The following is a 15,700-nucleotide window of genomic DNA, read 5'->3' on the forward strand; positions in this document are numbered from 1 at the left end:
TGTTTTTAAAATCCTTACCTTCTGTCTTAGAATCAATACTAAGTATCACTTCCAAGGCAGAAGAACAGTAAGGACCAAGCAAGTATAACATTCTTAAAAGTTTTCAAGGGTAAAGATGAAACATGCTACCTACCTCTTAATAGAGAAGTGACAAATTTAGAAAGAAAATTGAGACTAGTTTTTTTGGATATAGCCAATGTGGGAATTTGTTTGACTACATATTTTTTATAAGATATGTTTTCCATTTTTTTGCACAGGCACAGGTACAGGTATTGGGAAAAGAGAGAAAAAATATTTTTGTTCATTAAAAAACAATTTTAATTTGGAAATTTTCAAGGTAATAGAGCATGGGTAGTGGCCAGGCTAGACAGCATAACATTATGAAAACAGCACTGGCCTGGGATTCCAAAGACCTAAGTTTTAATACTGACCAGCTAATGAGTTCTTTAGTGAATCACTTCATCTTTTGTTTCTCATTTTCCTTATCTATAAATGAGGGAATTGAATGAAATTCTATTTAAGGACCTTCAATGTTCTAGAAGCCTATGAAATTCCATAGCCTCTCTTAGTAAACAAGGTGTTAGATTTAGGATCTAATGTAAGAAACAGGGCAGGATTTTAATTCATTAGGTCAAGGCATAGAATCTATATAGTGGCATAGCTCAAGAATATCTAGGCCACCTAGTCCTAAAATACTATGAAATTTGGGGTTACAAGTTTGGAATAGATTCTCTCAAGAAATAAAATTACCAAGGAAGTGCTCTTCCTAGATTAAAAAGGAAGACCTTAGGTGGCCTATGATGCCACTTTTGGCTGACCTCTTTTTTAAAAAAAAAAAAAGAGTCTGTGTGTTCCCTCTGTCTGTTCCTCCCATTCCAGCAGTCAGTTCTATCTTATTGGCAGGTTACCACAATGTTTCTATTTGCATGGTGCTCTAAATAGCATGAAAAATCCCAAACCATAAGGGGCCACTCCTGTCTTAAAAAGCAATAAAAAAGGTATAGATGCCAATAAGCTAAAATATCTCAAGCTTCCTTGAGCAATGGGTCCCATGATTAAAAAAAATTAAAATCAAATAAAAAGGGAAGAATAGGGGAGCTTTTGGGTTAGCAGCTCTGAAGTTTTGACATGCTTTCCCCTATTAAGTGATTTTAAAAATAACAACAAAAAATCATATTCATTTTTAGATTTTTTTTTATTTTATCCTTACAACAATCTTTTACAAATAAGGAAACAGATATGAGCTTGCCTATGGTCACCTAGGCAGTGTCAGAGCAAGGATCAGAATAGAAGTTTTCCCAGTTTCAAGTCTAGTAGTCTTTTCACTATACAACACTGCCTCCTTCTCATCTCAGCTCTTCTATTTTCTTTTTAAAGAAATTCTTTTTCCCTTTGGAACCATTTTCTTTTTAAAGAACTATCAGAGTCCAATACTGAGCATTAGAAAACTTTAGTCCTTAGCCTCACCTTTGCCACTTATTTCACCATAAGACTTTCTCAAGCCTCAGTTTCCTTAAGGAGTTTAGAACAAGTCTAAAGACCCTTGCAACTAAGCATTGATAAGATTCTACGACCTTTGCCCTGAAAAGTAATAAGCTTTGATGTCTACTTGTTTTGAACTTTATTTCTATAGGGAAACACAGCAGACAACAAATTCCATTCCCATTGGCACTGTGAAAATGCATATGGAAAGACATAAATTCTACTTCATTGCAATCACTGCATCTTCTAAAAAGGGTATGTGTCTACCCATGTAATAGGGGGGGAAAGAGGGGGATGGGAAGGAGCCCAAAAAAAGAAATGATGAAGCAGCATGCCATCTGGTTAAATGGAATCCCCTCCATCTGGAACCCAGCATGTTGCAAACACTAAGAAAACAGATGCCCGATGAATGTGCTGAATGTTTCCAATGAGAATGGATAGTCTTAACGGGTCTTGTGTTGAGAGACCCATCTCCTCTCAAGGACCTAAATCAGGCAGAGTAAAGAGGCAATGTCTGAACAGCCCCGCTCCTTAGAAATTATTTGGAAATGACTAAACATGTCATCCTCCTCATCCTCCTGTCAGTGCAAGATTAGTGACTTAGTCAGTGCAAATTGTGACTGAGCTAAGATACACACAGATATCTCTTTCCATCTTCATACCTAAAGTTTTCTTATGTAAAGTTACACTTCTTTTTTTTCAGAGGCAGAATGGTTTTAAGAATTTGAGGCTCTGATAAGAACAGAGTTAAGCCCAGAATTCTGGGTTGCATCCTTTTAGGCTATCAAACCTAAGATCACAAGCATTTTTCCCTAGGAGTGAATTCCCCCTCCTCTCTGATCTTCACTTCCTAGGAAAGAGGGAGAAATAAGAAAAACAGGGGCTGCTTAATGGAGGAGACTGTTTGATTCAATGGAAAGTGTACTGGCTTTGGTGTCAAATCTTGTTCAGATCTTGCCTCTGATGCTTATGATCCCTGTGACTTTGGGCCAGCTCCTTAATCATCTTTAGCCTCTATTTTCTTATTTGTAAAATAAGGCAGATGAACAGGATGGCCTCTGAGCTCCTAGTCAGAAATATATCTATGGCTCATTGATGATGTTCCACAGTTTTTCTTATTCTTCATTTTCCATTGTCCATTATTTTATTATTGCTGGTTCCTGGAAGTCCTTCCTTTTATCTATCTAACCAAACTTTCCCAGACTGTAATTTGCAATTCAGTCTATTTTTTCTTGGTTTTCTGTGAAGAAGGAAAACAGTAGGTTGGAGTTAAAAATAACTTTTCATATTTAAAGACAATATCAATTTGCTTTTAAAATAAGTAAATTGTATTGATGCTGTCCAATCAGACTGTGGTCCATCATATCTCACAGATCTTTTTCCTGGTATACTTGGAATTAGCTTTCCCTTCCCTACAACTTTACTTGTTGTCTTTTGTTCTTGAAGTGAACTACTCACACTCATAGAATGTAGCTTTATTATGTTTTAAAGGGGAAAAAAGAGATTGTTTCTCTAATTTAACCAGGCCTATTTGCATTCTAGTCTTCAAAATGTTAACAAACTTGGGCTTTATCTCCATTTCCCCCTGGTTCTCTACCACATTACCCAGAACCCCTAAGTGACTGAGGCTTGGCCAGTCTTACCATTTCAGTTGTCCCAATGATTAATGGGAATCATTACAAGATCAATTTGGTTGTAGTGATAAGAATTGATTGTGTGAATGGCTGAAACCATCAAATTAGCTATTGTCTGTTTTGGCTTGGGGACTGTGTAAAACCATCATTTTAGTGTCATTTCTAGTCAGAAGGGATGTCAAGATCTAGGTTCATATTTGGCTAAAGGTGATTTCGAGAAGGCCATGTATTAGGTGATTCAATTTCTCTGAGTATAACTGAAAAATGCTTAGAGAGTTGTAAATGGTGGATCCCAAGTCCTATACAGGACAACAGAAAGAATGCAAAGAGAAATATATAAATAAAACAGAGAAGGATAAAGATGAGGTCATAGTTGTAAGGAAAGAGAAACTGAGTTTTAGAGATCTTCTTCCAGAGATGGGTGTGCCTGCTACACTGGAGATTATACTCTCTCCAATTTTTAATGAATGCAAACTTGTTGTTTCTGTGTTATGGGGGTCCTAATCTGCCTCTGTGCCCAAGTTCTATTGTTAAGACATCAAAGACCAACTGCTGGCTAAGATACAGTCCATATGAAAAGAGTGACCAGTGAATTTACTGCTTGACTTCATTCCCTTTAAATGGAACAGGCCCCATGGTCCTCTTTCAAAGCCCAATCATGGACATATATCTTCTTTATAGGACATCATGTACAATAAAGTGAAGCAATAACTTCTTTTTGTTAAAATGAAGAATACCTTTGAGAGTCCTGTGAGATGAACATTCCATTTAATAAACATCACTGTGGTTACACATTCTCAAACTTTTCTAGCATTCTAACCAGAAGTCCTAGCACCTTCTACTCTACATGACCATTTCCTTGTACTAATTAAGTTACATTTTAGGATTTTAACCCCATCCCTCAGACTTATCTTGTTTCAGGAAAGAAACAACTGAGTGATTTTAAACCAAAATGTAGCATCATTGAAACAAAACAAACAGTTTATAGCCCACTAATTGTTAATTGCCTCATGATTACCCTATTTGTGAAATAAACATTTTATTGAGAACCAAGTCCAGATTAAGTGCTGTGATCAGTTATACACAGTATCACCAATGCCCATGAGAACATCATTTCATTTAAGACCCTTAAATTTGAAAATTTCAGAAGATCTTTAAGTATTTACAGATGCTAGAATTATGAGCAATAATAATTAATTTTAGTATTGAGGGGAAACAGAAGAAATTCAGTCCTGTGCTAAAGTAAAGGGAAGGTTTATTGTATACAAGTGACAATCCTTTGTAACATAAGGGATTATTTCAGCTTGGCATGGTGACTCCCAATGCAGCCTGATAGTGGAGGAATCTGCAATAAAAACCACTCAGCTGGTCACCACAGGACAACCCTAGGATTATTCCTTTGGTGACTGAAATCACTTATCAATACGAAGGGAATTGAATATTTAAAACAGTAGCAAATTTATCCAGGTTCATCTAGCTTATCCTTCTGTTTAGTTCATTATTCCAGAAAAAATTCAGTTCTGCATACCTTGCTTTAAATAGGCTAAATAATGAACGGATATTTTCTTTTCCTCTCCTGTCAGAAACCACATACTGTCTGAAAATCTAGTCTCAAAGTCAAGTCTAGACTTTCATGGGGTAAAGTATCCTATTAGAAAAACACCTGTTAAAAGAAGTAGTTTGAATGATTAAAAAAAAGGATCTAGCAGTTAGAAGATATCACTTCATATCATTTGGAAATGTAACAAAGTCACAAGAAGAAATAATAGCAATAAGCAGTTCTGAATAACAAATGAAATATGGAGTGAGAATTTCAATATTATAGATTTTTTCTGCACTCTGCATTGGAACTAGTAATTTAAAGGGGGGAAATTAAAGAAGGAAGGAAAGAAGAAGGAAGAAAAAGAAAAGAAAGAAATCTGCCCAGAAATTATTTACCATGCTTCTTACATACTTAGTAAATGCCACATTGAGATATGTTTGATTGCAGTTAGCATCTAAAAATTATAGTTCTTGTAGCATAGGTTATTTTTTCTTTCTTTAATTTTAGTTTTTAATATAGCTATAGCATATCTGCTGGTCTTTCAAATTATATTTGAGCCTGGAGCCTACAGTTGGTATTGATAGCTCCCAAGACATTTCTTAATAAGCGTATTGCTAGTTTCTCAGGGCAGAATTGGGATCCCTGACACCACTATGAAGTTGGGTTTACAGTGGCCTTGGGGCAGGCATGAATATTAAACCTGAACATACACCACCTCTGCCACCCCGCTACACTCCTTGCAAAAATCTTTGGAAAGAATCTCTTTGTGGGTTTATTAATAATAATCGCTAAAATGTATATAATGCTTTACAGTTTGCAAAGTGCTTTTGGGGGAGGGGAAGGGAATAAGTCTAGTACATATCAGACACTATTCTAAACACTTTACAAATAATATTTCATTTGATCTTCACAACTTCTTTTCAATTTACCACTGAACTGCCTCTAGTTTTATGAGTTATCTCATGTGATCTTAATAGTTATAATTCATATAGCACTTTAAGGTATACTAAGTGCTTTGCAAATATTATTAATTTTATCCCTTACTACAATCCTGGGAGATAGGCACTATTATTATCTCCATTTTATAGCTGAGAAAAGAGGCAGACGAAAGTTATATGACTTGTCTGGGGTCATATAGCTACTAAGTATCTGGGGCTAGGTTTGAATTCATCTTTCTGATTCCAGATCCAGTGTCAAGATAAATAAGGCATAGACTCTATATAATTATAAGCTCCTTTTCAATTCAACTCTAAGTGTTAGGAAGGGAGGGGCACTTACTTCTTTTTAGTTTCCTTACAACAATCCTATAAATTTGGTCATGTTATTATCCATATTTAATTGAAGAGGAAACTGAGGCTTAAGAGGTTAAATGACTTATTCATGGTCATAAGCTTTTCTAAGGCAGGTATGAACTCAGGTCTTTCTAATTCTAAGTCTTCCAGAGTCCACATTTATGGCAACATAGTCTTTCTCTCAAGTTATTTTGTGTATGCCTGTGTTAAGATACTGACTAAATAATAGTTCCCTAAGCATATGACTCTCAAAGAGTTATTTCTTTTTTGTTCAATGAATGAATACCTACTGTGTACAAATAATTAAGATCAATTTGGTCATGGTAAAAGGAACTGATTGTAGAGATGGTTGAAACTGCAAAGATAGATGAGACACAGATCCTACATGATTGTTAACTCCTTTCTTATTGAACTATACTAGAAAGAGAGGGAATGTGTCTTCTATTTTGTAGTCTCTCACAGTGCCCAGCACAGTGCCTCACATAGTTTAGGCTTAGGCATTCAATAAATATTCACTGAATTGAATTGAACTGTTTTTAGAACTTGTTATAGTTTAGCTTGTCAATTTACTAAAATACTCCCCTGGTCTCATGGGAAATGTATCGACCTACAAAAATAATATTATTATACCTGTTGAGAAATTATAGGATTCTGGCAACAAACTTGTCTCCACATTTATTTTGGTGCTCTTAACCTAATTCCATATTGTTAGACTTTATGATCTCATGGTAGTTTAGAAGATACAGGCTCTGTTCCTCTTTATTGGCAATGGAATACAGCAGAGAGGCCATAGGAAGGAGGATGCCAGCAGCTAACTGATCAATTAATAGAGAAGAATAGGGAAAAGCAATCACAGTTATCATTTTGGATGGTTTGCGGACATAGCACTTTTGTTAAACACTTTTCTCCTTCTAGGACAGAAACAGCTACCCAGGGAAATGAAATAACTAGAGCGGTGTTGGCAAACCTATGGCAATGTGTTCCAGATGGGGCTGCCCCACTACCCCTCTCCACTGCATCTGAGGACATTTCTCACATGACTTGCCCCTCTGTCCAGCAGCCCAATGAGAGTGCTTCCTCCCTCCCCTGTCTGGGGTAAGGTAGGGGGCTTACATGTAGTGTCAGGGTGGTAGTTTGGGCACTTTATCTCTAAAAGGTTAACCATCACTGAATTAGAGTATTGAGCCCAAGGGAATTATACAGATGTGGAAATTCCTTTGGGCTACAGTTCTTAGATTTTGAAGAGAAAAGGCAACATTTTATAAATTTTAAAGTACTTATACTTTTTAATCATCTCAAGTCTAACTGAATCATACATTTGGGCCTGAAAGGACCCTTAGAATTTCTTGAGTCCAACCATCTCATTTTACAGATAAGTAACCTTAGAGTTAACAGAGAAGTTAAGTAATTTGTCCAAGGTCATACAGATTACAATTGCCCAAGGCAGGATTTGACATCAGGTTTTCCTGATGCCAAGTTCAATGCTCTGTCCAGTACTTCCCTAACTCTTGTACATGTTACTATTGCTTCCAGTTGTTTAGAAACTCTTTGAGAGCAGAGGGACTCTTTAGTTTTTGTCTTTGTATCTCCAGTATTTAGAACAGTACCTGGAACATAGTAGATGTTCAAAATTACTTGTTACGTTGAATTAAATGATCTGACTGAAGTTACACAGCTAAAAAAGAGTAAATAGCACTATGGAATCTGATTTGGGATAACAGAAAATAGGGGAGGGAGTATGCCAAAAGTGGCTTGAAGACCAGGATGAATAGTTAACACTGTTGGCGTGTTTTTCTTTCTTGCCAGGTCACAAATGACACATACAAATCTATGTTTGGGGAGTTGATGCTGTGCTATATTTACCAAGGAACCCTGGGCTGTCTTTTTCTGCAAATAGCAAATGTTCCCACTCACAGTTGGGGACTCCCCACCACTACCCATCCTGTCAACTAAAAAACAACTAACCACACATCAATTTCTCCAAAGATAAATGACTCGTCATCTCCTAAAATGGGTTTATAATAAGACTCCAAATTGTAGGTATCATCCCTGACATCTGAAATTTTGGAGTTCTCTTCAACAGCCTTAGTAGTCACTATAACATCCCACCTCAGATAAAGTCTGAAGTACCTTTCTACCTAAATCAAACTAATTTCACCCTTGTTACTAGCAACCTACAATTCTGACATAAAGCTTTGGATGAGCCATCAAGAACTAAGTTGAAACTCTGCCACTGTTTCTATCCTTAGAGTTTTCTCTACAACATGAGTATCACCAAGAACCATTCTTCACACACAAAGATAATTCCAATCACTCAACAAGGCTAAGACATGTTAATTGAATTGTTTCTACTACAGTGAGGATGATCTTACCACATTCATCACCTTTTGGTAGGTATTTATCAAAACTACTGGTAATTTTAAGTTAGAAGAAAAACAGATTAAGGAAAGTAATGAAGAAAACCATTAGAATCCCATTCTAACCTCTTGAACGAAATAACAGGCACCATGGTAAAAATCAGTTTTATCACCTCTATGTTCACTGTTATTTACAAAGTACTTATAGAAAGAGGATAAGACTGAGATATAATAAGAAGGGAAATAAAAATTAGTGGTTTTAAATTTACCAATATCTTCCCACCCTTTTTCTGAACATAAAATAAGTTTAGGTCTTTTAGATTGACCCCCTTTTCCTCTCCCAAACAAAATCATGTGTTTAGGGGATTGAGTATCATATAGGTAAATAAAGCAAAGGCACCCTCAGCTGCTATTGAAAGAGGGAGTTTTAATATCATCCTTGTCCGGATATAGTATTAAAACCCTGAGCAAAGTCTTGTAAAAGAATGGTCTCCTCTCAAGGAAAGACAGAAATGAAGAACCATATAGATGCTGAAAGAAGATTAAATGACTTTTAAGAAATAAATAAAATTGGAATATTTGCACTATCCATATGAAAATAATGCTATAAAAAGGACTAGGAGAAGGCATAAAGATTACTGATGATTTTGAGGTAGTGTACAAGGAAACTCAAGTGAGGCTAGTATTCTGTTCTCCTCTATCTTCCACTGCAGGCAGATTAAAAAGAACCAGATTTGTGGCATTGTTACTTAAGTTAAATGCAGAAGAAAAAAAAACATTTTGATAAGGAGGATTTTTGAAAATACTGGAAGTGAATTAGAAGCAATAAAGGTTATGTTTGTGAGACATATGTACTCAGATTTCTTTTAGCTTCCAAGCTAAAATGGTCAATTTTAGAAGTTAAATTGTTCCACTAAACTTGGGGAAACTTGTAAGAACTTAAGAAATGTTGATTGAAGTTCTGTGAAAATCAAGGAGGAGGGAGTTCTTTGAAATACTACAGCAAAATGACCCATTGAAGTTGTCCATATTCTACTTGTCAATGGTGATCTAACAGACCCATATCTTTGACAGCTGGAGGAGAAAAAGATGAAAAATCCTGACAATATGGTATAGTCTGGCAAGAAGAAACAAATAGAGCCACACTTTTAGCTTAGGAGAAAAGTGAAACTTGTTTGTTTTCTTTTTGAAGTGTCCTGTCATAGAAGATGTGGTCCCTTTAAACCTTCCAAGGCAGTTTGTAAAACAAGCAAGTTGTCAAGGGGTTGCTAAGTAAAATTAGACCAGATCTGAAAACTGGCATCAGTATTGCATGTAAATGAAAGTCAAATAAACATCTCCAAACCTGAAGAAGAAAAGCAAGTGGGTTCCTCAATAGCTAAGAAGCAATGTGAAAAAAAAGGTACTTCAGATGGAGGGTTGTATGCTTCTAAGGCAGGATAGGATTTTGTCTTCCTAGTGGGAATAAAGAACAGCTCTTAGAGCAGGAAACCAGAAAGCCAGACATGAAGAAAGTATCTTTTTCTAATCCTGAACAGTGTTTTCCACGTGGTATCTGAAAAAAGGAGAGAATGGAAATGAAGAGATTTTGGACTTGGAGAATAGCTAGGGGGAATTTTAATGCTGATCAACTTCTAAGCCTGGAAAATTGAGGATAAAAAAGGTGGGAGGAACTTTTTCCACAAAAGTTTAAGTAAGTGAATAAAAGAAGCTTATACTTTCTCATGAAGGCTAAGTAATTGAGTTTTTTTTTTTTTGAGAGACAGACAGACAGACAGACAGAGAGAGACAGAGAGAGAGAGAGAGAGAGAGAGAGAGAGAGAGAGAGAGAGAGAGAGAGAGAGAGAGAGGAGAGGGGAGTAAGGATCTTAGTCCAACCTCTTCATTTAAAAGATGATTAAACTGAGGAGGTTATGAGTCTTAACCACTTGAAAAGTAACAAGTAGCCAACCAGAATTCATTTAGCCTGCTAATATACAGTCAGCCAATCAATCAACATTCATTAAACACCTTCTTTATGCCAAACACTGTGTTAAGTGTGACAGACACCAAGAAAAGTAAAACAGTCCTGCCCTCAAGGCTCTTTAAGTTTAGTGGGGGGGGGGGCAACATAAAAACAACTATGTACAAACAAACTATACACAGGATTTAAGAAGTCACATCTATGCAGTATATGCATATATATGTGAGTTCTTATTACTCAAAGTTTAATTTTCCTGATAGTTGTAAATGATTCTTTTCCCAGTAGATATTTTTTTAAAGGTGAATGGTTAATGGAATTAATGTTCTTTGCCTTGTGTCAAAGGTAGAAAAATGACCAGATGAAACATTTTACAACACTGGAATACAAATATACTTCAGAAGACACAAAAACAAACTAAGCAACTATATAAACAACCTTGACTACTGTGAGATCAGTTGGGAATCTCAGTAGCCAAAAACAACAGACCTCATATAGAAGTATGTTTTAGAAGTGATGGTTAATTTACTACTATTTATGTAAATAGATATTCTTTGGTATAGCTCCTTCTGGCTTCCACCTTCATAGTTCTGTTTTCATTTTTTTTTGACAGTGAAAACAAAAAAAAAGTGCTTTTTAGCTTGCCATTATGTAGGATTTTAAAACAAGTTAATGATACTTAGGAAATGATTCACTGCATCTATTTATATAGTAGTAATTGAGATTATTTTTATTAATAACGGATGGGAAATTGAAATAATAAAAATATAAAGTCCAAAAGTCTTTGTTTGACATTTAAAGTCCTTCATAATTTGCTTTCAACCTACCTCTATATTGATTTCACAATAGCAATATCCTTCATATTTTCTGTAATACAGTCAAAATAGCTCATCTCAGTTTCTAGTTCCTAACATTCTATCTCTCCCAATGCCTTTGCATACACTATCCTCCATGATTGGAATACTCTTCCCTTCACCTCTGCCTCTAGGAATTGCTAGCTCTATTCAAAGCTCAGCTCAAGTTCTACTTCCAATGGGAAGCCTTTCCTGATCTCCCTATTATTAAGTGCTCTCCCCTCCCATTTTCCATTTACTTTAACTTTATATATTTAGTTTATAATGCTATGTACATATTATCCTCCCACACTCCCAGCAGAATGTATGCTCTTTGAGAGGAGGAATAGTATTATTTTGACTTTGTTTACCCATTGCCTAACATCAGTGTCTAAAACAGAAAACAAATGCTGCTTTTTGCAGTTGCCATAAGGACAAATGTGCCTCCAGTTAGATTTTAAAATACACCTGCTACTTCAGAATTTACATTTTTTTAATGCTGTCTGTTGCTAGGAAAGCAAGGAATAAATTCTTTTTTTTTTTTCAGGAGCCCTCTATGTGGCCTGATACTTTCCTTCATGCCTTGGTATAGTAAGATAGCCAAGTAAATTGTTGTAATATCATTTCAGTCAGGAAGAATATAAAACTTTTATACCCAAGGTCAAAATGGGGAGAAAATCAAGCTGTTAAACTCATTATGTTGCATAGGAGATGTCTTTGTATTTTGCACACAACATAATAAAATAAGGTTATAATACTTCTTAAAAGATTAAATGTATCAGGTATAGCAATCCCTTTTATATCCAAGATATTTAGGAAAGCATGTCTCCTAAATTCCCTATCTCTTTTATCCTTTAGTGTATTGCTTTAATTCCCACCCACCCCCCCTGGAAAATAACATCCACACTGAACCCCCCTTCCCATTTCCTCAGCTGTTTTTCTCATTATGTTACTGGCCTGTCAGAAAAGGCAAACTCAAGGTTATTCTAATGATAGCAAACACCTCATAAAGAAACCTGCCAAATTTACTTTTCCACAGAACATCATTTTTATAGCTTTTCATGAGTTTATGAGGAAAGAAAGCATCATGTAGAAAATATGATTACCAGAAATCTTGAAGATATTAAAAATTGTTCCAATGATGTTAAACTAGTAGACATTTCAATCTATAAGTCTATCTACATTATATTCATACCTACCTCACAAGGATTGTTGTGAGGGATCTAATGTGGTCAGGTTCTTGGTAAATCTTGAAGTGCTTTATAAATGTCACATCTTATTAATATTATTATCCTGGATTTTAATACATGAATTGCGATATCAGGGTGAACAGTGAAGCTTTTGAACAAAATAAAAAGATAATAGGGTAAGAGAAGCCATTAAAATTTCAGAAACTTCTAAATTTCAGAGGAGTTTTTGGTTTAGAGTATATTCTGCTTTTAAGGAAAATCTGTATATTTCTGATAATCAGTAAAGTTTTACCCTTACTGATCATCCTTCCTTTAAAAATGTTCTTTTCATACATAAAGATGTTAAAAGCTACTTTTAAAAGTGGGCAGGTTAAGGTACAGTCAAAATTCTTCTCATATGAATAATATTTAATCTTAACTATCCCCAAGTGACCTGAGAGCTGGAAGTCAGAAAGGCCCAGTAGGATTAGAGCTGGACACCTGAAAAGAGGAAGGCCCAAGAAAAATGCCCAGTGGCTTCTTAGACATCATTGCACATGTCTTTCCATCTACAGCTCTGATTTGTCAAATGTCATAAACTAGCTGGAGAGAAGGAAATGCCTATTGGAATTATAAAGGCAGGAGGAAAAAAATGTTATGTCAGAAATAGCCCTGACATGTGCAATCACTTAGTTTAAAATAGGAACTTGCATTCATTCCATTCAATACCACCTCCTTCCCAAACCCATTCTTTCTTCATATAAACCCCTCTCATCATTGTCCCAGGAGAAGGAAAGTCTAAATTAATATAACTACTAAGAAAGTGATGCTCTGGGAAAAATGATGTGGTGTTGAGAATCCCAGAAGATGAATCTGGCCCTAGAAGCTCAGGATCAGGATAATGGGGATGACAGGTGCAGCAAAGAACTCCCCCAGCTTTCTTACCTCCAATATTGGTTTTCTCAACCTTTCCTACTATCAAAAAATGGAAAATGGCGGACCTTGCACATACCTAGGGCAATCAGAATTGGGGGCAAGGAGAGCACTGAATTTGGAGACGAAAAGGCCTAAATTGCAGGTGAGATTGTTACCTGTGTGACTGGGCAAATCACTCCCTGCTGTTTCTCTTCCCCCCATCCCCCAAATTTTCCACATATGTAACACAAGGGGTTAAACTAAATATTCTTTAGAGTCCTTCCATTTCTAAAGTCTAAAAACTTCCTTCCGAATCAGTGATTTTTCCCTAAGTGGCCAGTTTCCCCAGGTCTGGGATCTAGACAGTGAAAAACAATGGGCAATAAAGAAAAGTAGAATGTGTAGGGTCCGTGATAGGAATCAACCATACAATAGTGGTAGCCAAGGGTTCTTTGCTGGCTCCTGAGCATACAAGCCAAGGGGTGTTTTCATAGTCCCAGCTCATCATGCTTAGGTTTGGCATCCTCCCTCCTGCCCCTTCATAATTAAAGTCTCTTCCCTCTCCTTTGCCTCTACTCAAGGCCTGAAAACCTAGATTCGATGAAACCTCTAAACTGCAAATACCAAGCTCTTGTTTCACTATTCATTAGCCTTGCTGTTCCCTAGTCTGCTCAGTGGGCTGGTGTTGCCCACTCCCAGCGCCCGCCGTCCCTCTTCCGTCCTATCCATCCCAATGTCCCCTCTCAATGGTCTCACCTAGCATGCTAGCTCTCATCCATAACCTTAGCACCTCCCCACTGACTGCTTCTATAGTCCGGGAACTTCGACTCCGTCCATTTCTCTTCATAAACCAAATTGGAGCAATGGTCTGTCCTACTTCCAAACAGAGGTCTTCTTCCTGGCCCCCCCTTCCCCGCCCCTCGTCCAATTTACTATTCACCTAGGCCAGAAAAACTGCCAGCCACACACCCTTCCTAGGAATAAGTTCGTCCCATGTTCTCAGGCGTACGAGGTACCTTATCCCGCGCATCCTCGCCAGAACCCGCCATCGCCACCCCCTGCCACTTGGACCTCAGACACTAAGCCCTCAAGCATCCTCCTCTCGGTATAGCCTTCCTTTCCCCCACCCAACCCCCACCTCCACCCCCAGCACTTCGGCAGGGTGGGGGGGCCATCCTGGGACTCACTCACCTGCAGTTGTCCCTGGCTAGCGTTGCTGGGGGCTGCGTCCGACCCGTCTGCACTGTTACCCCGAAGTACAGTGATGTGCAAGGTGAGTAGCAAAAGTCCCAGAAGCAACAGCAGCTCCGCAGCCAGTCGGACCATCCTCTTCAGACGAGCGGCTTTAGGACCCCGCGGAGCGGGCGGTGGCAGAGGCAGCGGCGGCGGGGGCGGAGGAGGTGGCGGGGGTGGAGCCGGAGCCGGGGCCGGAGCCGGGGCTGCTCCGGGGGCTGCTGCTGCTGCCGCCGCCGCCGCCGCCGCTGCCGCTGCCGCCGCCGCCGCCGCCGCCGCGTCCTCTGCCGCCAGCGCCGCCCCCGAGGGATCCCCGCGCTCTAGATCTACCGCGCTAGGGGAGGTGCAGGCGGTGGCGGGAGCAGCAGGGGATGGGGAGGAGGAGGACGGGGTGGAGGAGCAGGAGGAGCCGCCGCCGCCGCCGCCACACCACGGCGGAGCCACTGCGGGGCAGGAGGCGTCCAAGCCGGCGGAGAAAACCCCGGCGCTGCCCGACGGGGATGGAGAAGGGGGCAGGGGGCTGCCGAGAGCCCGCGCTGGGGAACTGGACACGGTGGCCACCCTGCGGCCAGCTGGCTGCGGAGGCAACTTTGCAGAAGGACTGGAGACCCCGAGTCCACATGGGCCCTGCGAGTGTGGCAGCGGCTGGAGCAGTGGCAGAGAGGAGGAGGAAGAGGAGGAGGAGGAGGGCTTCAGCGACTAGTTACCTTCACTCCCCCCCCCCCCAATCCCCCTCGCCGCCCCAAACCACTCACCCGACAAACCACCTCCCTCTCCCTGTCTCTCTCTAGTCTCCTTTCCCTCCCACCCGAGAGAGGGGGGAGGGAGTAAAAGGAAAGTTTCTCGTTGGAGCCCACGCCACTCTAAAGTCTGTCCAGGTGGCCAAAGGCTGCGCTCAGCCCGGGGAGTTCCATCCACCTCTGGGGAAAAGCTGAGCTAGTTGTTGGAGTATGATTGGAGCTGGGGGGGGGGGGGGGGGCGATAAGGGAGGTTAACTTTGACCGGTGGTAGTGATGTTCGTGGGGAGGTTGCTTCCAGCTGCTGTCCAAGAGCCTTAAACGCTTTCAAATCCTGCCGAATTCTGTGCCAGGGGTAAGGGTATGTGTGTGCTGGGCTGGGGAAGTGAGCAGAAGATTTTGGTTTAGAAATCTTTATTCGCAAAGAGTAGTTGGAATCTTGGGGAGTACACCACCGAAAGTCTAATTACAAACCCTTCCCCCTGAGAGTAAAAGAGCCTTTTAAAGGGGCTTGACACTTGCTTATTATGCAGTCTTGACCCTCG

At 39.2% G+C, this 15,700-nt stretch overlaps 1 protein-coding gene across 3 annotated transcripts in view; it reads right to left on the bottom strand.

Moving 5' to 3' along the window:
* ISM1 (isthmin 1) overlaps positions 1-14,680 on the bottom strand; it is a 108,403-nt gene extending 93,723 nt beyond the window's left edge. For 2 of the 3 annotated variants that reach the window (XM_056813884.1, XM_056813882.1), the window contains exon 1: positions 14,377-14,633. In XM_056813884.1, coding sequence (XP_056669862.1) covers positions 14,377-14,511 — 135 coding nt within the window. In that variant the 5' untranslated portion in view covers positions 14,512-14,633. Of the gene's footprint in view, positions 1-14,376 lie in introns of all 3 variants that reach the window. The other variant, XM_001382084.5, reaches the window with a different exon arrangement.
* Between the last annotated feature and the right edge of the window lie 1,020 nt (positions 14,681-15,700).

This window comes from Monodelphis domestica, chromosome 1, assembly GCF_027887165.1.
Source record: "Monodelphis domestica isolate mMonDom1 chromosome 1, mMonDom1.pri, whole genome shotgun sequence".
Lineage (NCBI taxonomy): Eukaryota > Metazoa > Chordata > Mammalia > Didelphimorphia > Didelphidae > Monodelphis > Monodelphis domestica.